The sequence below is a fragment of the Rana temporaria genome, chromosome 6, assembly GCF_905171775.1.
Source record: "Rana temporaria chromosome 6, aRanTem1.1, whole genome shotgun sequence".
NCBI lineage: Eukaryota > Metazoa > Chordata > Amphibia > Anura > Ranidae > Rana > Rana temporaria.
The window spans coordinates 2,089,918-2,098,786 of record NC_053494.1 but is presented as its reverse complement, the minus strand read 5'-3'; the positions used below and the strand labels follow the sequence as shown (position 1 = coordinate 2,098,786).

The following is an 8,869-nucleotide window of genomic DNA, read 5'->3' as shown; positions in this document are numbered from 1 at the left end:
GACACTGTGCAGACACACAGCATGCCTGGATTGGGCAGTTTTGTTCCGTCACTATGCCCCATAACCAATCGCAAACCGCCTCTGACACCCCCCCCCCAATCACAACCTGTCTCTGACACACACCCTCTCCCAATCACAACCTGTATCTGACACACATCCTCTCCCAATTACAGCCTGCTTCTGACACACACCCCTTCCCAATCATAAGCCTGCCTCTGACACACACCCCCTCCCAATCACAGCCTGCCTCTGACACACACCCCTCCCAATCACAGCCTGTCTCTGGCACACACCCCCTCCCAATCACAGCCTGCCTCTAACACACACCCCTTCCAATCACAGCCTGCCTCTGACACACACCCCTCCCAATCATAGCCTGCCTCTGGCACACACTCCCTTCCCAATCACAGCCTGCCTCTGGCACACACCCCCTCCCAATCACAGCCTGTCTCTGACACACACACCCTCCCAATCACAGCCTGTTTCTGACATGTACCCCTCCCAATCACAGCCTGCCTCTGACACACACCCCCTCCCAATCACAGCCTGTCTCTGGCACACACCCCCTCCCAATCACATCCTTCTTCTGACACACACCCTCTCCCAATCACAGCCTGCCTCTGGCACAAAGGCCCAAACCAATCACAGCCTGTCTCTGACACACACCTCCAACCAATCACAGCCTGCCTCTGACACACACCCCCTCCCAATCACATCCTGCCTCTGACACACACCCTCTCCCAACCACAGCCTGCCTCTGGCACATGCTCCCAACCAATCACATCCTGCATCTGATACACACCCCTCCCAATCACAGCCTGCCTCTGGCACATGCTCCCAACCAATCACATCCTGCATCTGACACACACCACCTCCCAATCACATCCTGCCTCTGTGAGTCTAAGGATAATGGAAAATGTCTAAAGGCCGACTTCTTAGTAACTTGGCTTCTGGCTGGAGTGATAGATGAGGGCTCTGTAAAGCAGATGATGAAGTTTTGCTGTTACACGAGACATCCCATCTCACAATCCCAATCCCATGTGGCTGGTTGACATTCCATGGCGTTTGCACAGCAGTTGGTGTATGTGATGGGAGAGGAGGAATTGGCGCCCACACTATCTGTTTTTTAATTATTATTATTTATTTTATTTGGTTCTATAAAGGAAACAAACGATACCCATGCCACGTATAAGGCTGTTATCACCATTGATGTGGAGGAACGCAATGCAAAAATCACAAGAAGCAGCACCCTTCGCATAACCCTGCTGTGTGTCTATGGGTTGGATATGATAACCAGTCTGCAGAAGACTCTGCATCCTATCCCCAGGTAAGAGAAAATAATCAAAATGTGAGTCTAAGGATAATGGAAAATGTCTAAAGGCCGACTTCTTAGTAACTTGGGTTCTGGTTGGAGTGATGGATGAGGGCTCTGTAAACCAACCTTGCTTCACTCCTGTAAAATACGGGCAGCAGACCTAGATCTCCATTAGACATGTGCAATTAGTTCCAAATTAGTTTTTTTAACAAATTTCAACAAATTTGTTAATTCTGAAATCTACAAATTTCCAATTTTTTCTGAATATTTGGAAATTATAATATTCTAAAATTCTAAATTTCGAACATTCTGAAATCCAGAAATTTGGAAGTTGGAAAATCTGAAAATATGAACGAAAATCAGAAAATAACTAACTAATAATAACTTAACTACTACTAACTATTAAATAATAGGTATTTGAATTTCTTTTCAAATTTGGCTGTTAGTGAAAAAAATTCTAATAAATAATTATATATTTTTTTATTATTATTATTATTATTATTATTATTATTTATTATGAATTCATTCTGTTCCATTTGTTTAGATTTGGCATTCGTTATTTTAGATAATTCGTAACTCAAGATAAATTCCTATTTGTTACGTTCACTAACAGCCAAATTTGAAAGGAAATTTAATAGTGAGTTATTATTAGTTAGTTAATATTTCAAATTTTCAGATTTTCGATCTTTTGAATTTGGGAATTTTCGCATTTTTAAATTTCCGAATTTCCAAATGTTCAAATTTCCGAATTTCTTAAACTTACAAATTTTCAAATTTACAAATTTTTTTGAATTTCCGAGTTTTCAAATTTTCTAATTGATGAATTGACGATTTCCGAATTTTCTAATTTACAAATTTTTACAATTTATGCATTTTCTAATTTACAAAAAATAAATAAATAAAAACAAATGAAATGAAAACAGACATTTTTTGGCAGTGCACGTGTCTAATCCTCATAATAGATGAAACAAGCGGAAAACACTGGAAACATCAAATCTGATGGATCAAACCTAGATTTTAATTTCCAGAGCTAGAGAAGACACTAGAACTAAGGCATCACAACAGAGAATAAATGTACTGGGCCAGATTCACATAGCGAGTACGCCGGCGTATCTACTGATACGCCGGCGTACTTTCAAATTTCCCACGTCGTATCTTTGTTTTGAATCCTCAAACCAAGATACGACGGCATCTGGGTAAGATCCGACAGGCATACGGCTTCGTACGCCTTCGGATCTTAGATGCAATACTTCGGCGCCCGCTGGGTGGAGTTCGTATCGTTTTCCGCGTCGGGTATGTAAATTAGCGATTTACGACGATCCACGAATGTACTCGCGGCCGTCGCATTTTGTAACGTCGTCTGTAGTCGGCTTTTTCCAGCGTATAGTTAAAGCTGGTATTTTGCGGCGTATAGATAGACTTGCCATGTTAAGTATGGCCGTCGTTCCCGCGTCGAAATTTGAATTTTTTTTTGCGTAAGTCGTCCGTGAATAGGGATGGACGCAACTCACGTCTAAGTTAAAAAAATTACGTCGTTGCGACGTCTTTTCGCGCAAAGCACGGCGGGAAATTTCTGGACGATGCATGCGCAGTTCATTCGGCGTGAGGACGCACTTCATTTAAACGAAACCCACCCCCTGATTGCCGATTTGAATTCCGCCGCCAGAAATACACTACGCCGCCATAACTTACGGGCGCGAAATCGTTGAGGATTCGAAATTCCGCCAGGTAAGGTACGGCGGCGTAGCGTATCTCTAATACGCTGCGCGGATCCAATTCTCTCTGGATCTGGCCCACTGGGTCTATTTAGTGTGCATGGCTTTGGCCGAAACGTGTCAGTAGTTACTGCTGTAGCCAATAAAGAATGCTTCCAATGTTACTGGAGTGGCCGCCTTCATTGTATCATGGGGGTCTTGTTGCAAATAATTTTCATAGCCACTCATCCAGCAAATCTTCATGTACATTTGTTCAGTGTGAACTGGGCAAAAACAAAAGTCTTTTAGGTTATTTTATCTTCTGAATGATTTTTTTATTGTGGGCATCATTAATATTCTGCATTATAGCCACTAGATGGAGCAGAAGAAAACAGAAAATATCTATGGCCCGGATTCACAAAGCACTTACGCCGACAAATCTCGAGATACGCCGCGTAAGTGTAACTATGCGCCTTCCTATCTATGCGCCGTGCCCATAATCTGAGATACGCCTAAAAATAGGCTTCCTACGACTGACATAACTTGCCTACGCCGTCGTATCGTGGGCGCATATTTACGCTGGACGCATTTTCCGCTCCCATTGATTTTCTATGCACATATGCAAATGAGGGAGATATGCCGATTCACAAACGTAGTTGCGCCCGGCGCATAATATACGTGGTTTGCGTAAGTTGTACATCCGGCGTAAAGTTATTCCCCATATAGGAAGCGCAACTCATGCAAAGGTATAGACCAGGGAACACAAGCCGTCGTATCTTTTTTCATTTACGTAGTATGTGAATATGACTAGGCGTAGGTTACGTTCACGTCGTAGGCAGTGATTCGACGTATCTTAGGCAGTTGTCTCGACGTGATTCTGAGCATGTGCACTGGGATGCGGCCACGGGACGGCGCATGCGCCGTTCATTTTAAGTACTATGGCGCTTGGCCCATCATTTGCATGGGGTCACGCCTCATTAGCATGGCTCACGCCCACTTCCACCTGCGCTGGCTTACGCCGAGGAAACCCAGCGTATCTTTAAGAGCGAGTGGGAGCAAGTGCTTTGTGAATCCAGTGCTTGCCTCTCTGCGCTGCGTCGGCGTAGCGTAAAATAGATACGCTACGGTGGCATTAATATGCGCCGATGTATGTGAATACGGGCCTATGTCTTTGTAACAAGAGATAAGATGTAACAGTTAGGCCGCGTACACACGGTCGGACCAAACCGATGAGACTGGCCCGTCGGACCGTTTTCATCAGTTCACCTCTGAAGTGGCTGTACGGCCTGATATGTGTACACACCATCAGTTCAAAAACCGATCGGGTCAGAACGCGGTGATGTTAAACACACGACGTGCTGAAAAAAACGAAGTTCAATGCTTCCAAGCATGCGTCGACTTGATTCTGAGCATGTGCGGCTTTTGAACCAATGCTTTTCTGTACTAACCATTGGTTTGATCCGATCGGGCAGCGGTCCATCGGTTCGGTTTTGAAGCATGTTTTGAAATTTTGGACCGAAGGAAAACAGACCGATAGCCTATACTTCGGTTCATTCTTATCGGACCAAACCGACCGTGTGTACGGGGCCTTATAGAGGATGCAAGAGGGAATTAGAAAATACATGGAATCAATAGACATGTGAATTTGTTTTCATCCGAATGCATTTTCGTCCGAAATTCAGGTATTTTCGTTATTGTTTTAACAAACGATAACGAAAGCACAGAAAACGAAAAACAAAAGATCCGACATAAACAAATGCTTTATTTTCGTTTTGTTGCGGTAGAATGTGCCTATACCTTAACTCTATTAGTCCAATATTATTCTCCATAAAGAGAAAAGATTCGACATTATAGAGACATGAAGATTCGATGAAGCAGCTAAAAACATACGATCGCCGCGAGCGGACATTTATGGTGAAATGCTTTAACAAATGTTTGCCCATACAATGTACATTTTTATCCAGTCTGCTACCTACAATCAATGAATTGGCCCCAGACTCACCCCATGACCCTACTGCCAGCTGTCACATGGTAAAAAGAACTCTTGTGAAATAGAAGAAAACCTTTCTGACTCTCTGACTACATAATCAGACCAAGAGGTCCTGTCACCTGTCTACCAACATCACAGGACTAATTACTTGTTTCCAGTAATAAGGGATTATGGGAAATTGGCAGCTTTATTAGGCTAGTCATGTGATGGACATTTAACTGTGGTATGATCTGTATTTAGGTCTCTGTATTGTTTTTCTGTCTGTAACTAGGATTAAGCCCTTCTAATTTGCTTCCTTCTATCCTCACCACTTTTTACCGGTTTACCTTTTAGCTGTCATGTGAGATGATAGCATTGTATGTTTAATTGTTTATCATTATTTCACTATTTGAAATGCAGCCCATCATACAACACCACCATGGCTCTATACAAGGATAGTAACTACACAACTCCACACACAGGGCCGGAAGTCACCCTGTTCACCGAGGAATTCTTGTATGTTGGAGTCTTCATTTTGGGTGGAGACCCATCAAATGCCGTCCTGGTGATGAAGAACTGCTACGCTACCCCAACAAATGATGCCGACTACCCTGTGAGATACTACATCATTCAAAACAGGTAAATTTAGATGTAATAAGATTCATCTACTGACACCTGACATTTCCTTCTCCATGACCGGGAGTGATAGATGAGGGATCTGTGAATCAACATTGATCTACTCCCGTAGAAGACTGGCAGCAGTCTGGGATCTCCATAACAGATGAAAAAGTGGAAAATATTAGAAACATGGGTGCAGAGATCTCTCTACAAGTGCCCAGAGACAGGAGAAGCTGCTGGATGGTTCAACCCACCGGTGTCCATTCACAACTAAAGATCTGTTTGGCCTTTCCCTTTATATATATATAAACCAATACAGTGAAACCTCGGATTGCGAGTAACACGGTACACGTAATACGAGCAATTATTTTTTAAATCCTGACTTGGTTTGCGAGTGTTGTCTAATGATTCAAGCAGGATTCAAGCCTCTCCCCCCCCCCCTTCCCACTTCTGACCACATGCGGTATTGTATGCCATAGAAGTCAATGTGGAACGTATTATTTTCATTTCCATTGACTTCTATGGAGAAACTCGCTTTGATATGCGAGTGCTTCGGATTACGAGCATTCTCCTGGAACGGATTATTCTCATAATCCGAGGTTCCACTGCATGTACATTTTTAGTTGTCTGTCTTTTAGTACAATGTGTATTAAATGATTATCTGTAAAATGTCCTTTTATCTCACCTTTACTTCCTTTAGCTGTCCTAACATACATGATGGAACTATGAGTGTTGAAGAGAACGGTGTCTCCAGACAAGGACGGTTTTCTGTTCAGATGTTCAAGTTTGTTGGAAGCCATGATGAGGTGTATCTACACTGTGCTGTCAGCCTGTGTGACATCGCTATTGGATCCTGTAGACCTGTAAGTAGGGTTACAGCTATAAAAAGAGAGTTAGAGCAGATCAGTAGGCCGGTCTAGTCCCAAAGTCCATAACCAGAACACCAGAAACAATGAGACATACACTCAAAATGATGACCCCTTCCCCAGAGTGATGACTTTTTTTGTCTAAGTACATTCAATCTGTAAGATTTTCAAGAAGCTCAGATGAGTTTTTACAACAGTTTTAGAAATGAAGTGTTTATTGATTATTGGTGATGACGGAATCAGAAAAATGATAATCACTGAATTTCCTGAACTTTGTCACACAATCTTCTCTATGATTCTCCACCTACTGAACAATCCTGCAACTGTATAGTCAGCAGAATCAAAACATTGGAAATTCCCCAGCGTGTCCAATCCAGGACTCCATAAGCTCATCTTATTTTTATTGGGAATACAATTAAAAGGATGATCATGATCGATTGTGTGGTCTCCATTACTGAACTGAGTAGCCACTTCAATTGTGGAGACTTCACAAACAATAAACTTTACTCAGAATTATAAAAAACCCTAATAAAAAAAAACTCTGATTTGCTTTTTATAACTTTTGCCCATCAACAGGGGTAAGAAAAACTGGCAAATGTGTCAATGCATTGTTTTTTGATACCTGAGTATTTCTTTGTGGATCTGAGAAACACAACTTTGAAGCAGAGTTCCTGTCAGGTACCTGGTAGGAGTCTGATATGACGAGGTTGACCTCTCTTGTATCTCCAGCCCAAGCCCCACTGAAGGTGGAACAGATGGTGGCTAGGGTAAGGGGGGACACTAGTTCCTGTAGGTGTAGCCTGCCGATGGATTTGTAGGCTCGGTGGCGCAGGCAGGACAACAGGCACGGAGCTAGAGTAATGCACGGTGGATCAGCCAATGTTAAAGCGGAGGTTCACCCTAAGACATATATATACCATTACATTCAGCATACTTCCGACATGTACAGTATGCTGGTATTTTTTTTTTTTTTGCTGTACATACCGTCTTATAGTTCTTTTTCACCCGGCTTCTGGGTTCTCACTCCGCCGGGAGTAGGCGTTCCTATGAAGAGGCGTAGATGATTGACGTGCGGATAAGGCGCGTGACCGTTCCGAAAACAGCCAAACTGGGACTCGGCTCTATACGGCGCCTGCGCAGTCAGCTCTACACGGCTCCTAGTCTGTGCGCAGGCGCCGTATAGCGCCGTATAGAGCCCAGTCCCAGTCCGGCTATTTTCGGAACGCGTGATGCGCCTTTTCCGCACGTCAATCATCTACGCCTCTTCATAGGAACGCCTATTCCCCGCGGGAGTGAGAACCCAGAAGCCTGGTGAAAAAGAACTATAAGACGCTATGTACAGCGAAAAAAAAAAATACCAGCATACTGTACATGTCGGAAGTATGCTGGATGTAATGGTATATAGATGTTTTTTAGGGTGAACCTCAACTTTAAGGGGAGTTCCAACCAACTTGCAGGTTCTGGTTTTGTGGCTTGCCAGAACTTCCTGAAATCAGAGGACAGGAGGATACAGGACCCAGGAGAACTGAGACAACAGGCGGCCAGCACAGGCATTCTGAGGCAATGTTTGAGCCAGGCGGAGAGCAGGAGCAGGGATAGCCGGGTTCGGTAATAGGCGGACAGCGAATTACAAAGGCATAAGCAGGGTCAAATGGAAGCTGAGATCAGGAACCGGTAATCAGGAATGTATCAGAGTGTAAATTCTCATTAAACAAAGAAAATGGAGCCACATCCGGAAGTAAAATCAAAAGAATTTATTGGAAGTCCATAAAATCAAGAGAACATGACAAAATCAAGCCAAAAAAAGGTGCTCAGTGGACGCTTTTCACACTAGCGCGCTTACTCATCAAGTGATGAGTAAGCACATCTGTGTGAAACGCGCCCACTGAGCACCTTTTATTTGGCTTGATGTTGTCATGTTCTCTTGATTTTATGGACTTCCAATAAATTCTTTTGATTTTACTTCCAGATGTGGCTCCATTTTTCCTTGTTTCCTTTTGATTTCTCTGGCTGCGGACCAGGCAAACACCTGGATCTTTCCAGCAGCTTATCAGATCGCTAGAGGTGGCTTTGAGCGGTGTGAACCCAGCTCTTCCTCTCATGTAAAGTCTCAGCGTTTGCATTCTATGCATTATGGTGAAAAAAAACTCCTGTGCCGCAGCTTGGCCCCCTTTGTAGCTCTAACATCCCCCAATCTTCTGAAAAGATTTTTCCACAAGATTTTGGAGGGTGTCTGTGTAAATTTGTGACAATTTGTAAGCTCAGATACTGATGCTGGATGAGAAGAGACCTGACTCACCCATCAGCATTCCTATTCATCCCAAAGGTGTTCAGTAAGGATGAGGTCAGGACTCTGTAGAGGACACTCAAGTTCCTCTACACCAAACTGGTCACACCATGTCTTTAT

The 8,869-nt window shown here is 43.4% G+C and overlaps 1 protein-coding gene across 1 annotated transcript; it reads left to right on the top strand.

Annotated features, from left to right (window-relative positions):
* Nucleotides 1-1,228: 1,228 nt before the first annotated feature.
* LOC120942790 (pancreatic secretory granule membrane major glycoprotein GP2-like) lies at nucleotides 1,229-8,524 on the top strand. Its single transcript, XM_040355716.1, has 4 exons — nucleotides 1,229-1,327; nucleotides 5,399-5,617; nucleotides 6,297-6,459; nucleotides 8,432-8,524. Exons 1-4 carry the CDS (start codon nucleotides 1,287-1,289, stop codon nucleotides 8,522-8,524), a joined length of 516 nt encoding a protein of 171 aa, XP_040211650.1. The 5' UTR covers nucleotides 1,229-1,286.
* Nucleotides 8,525-8,869: the final 345 nt, after the last annotated feature.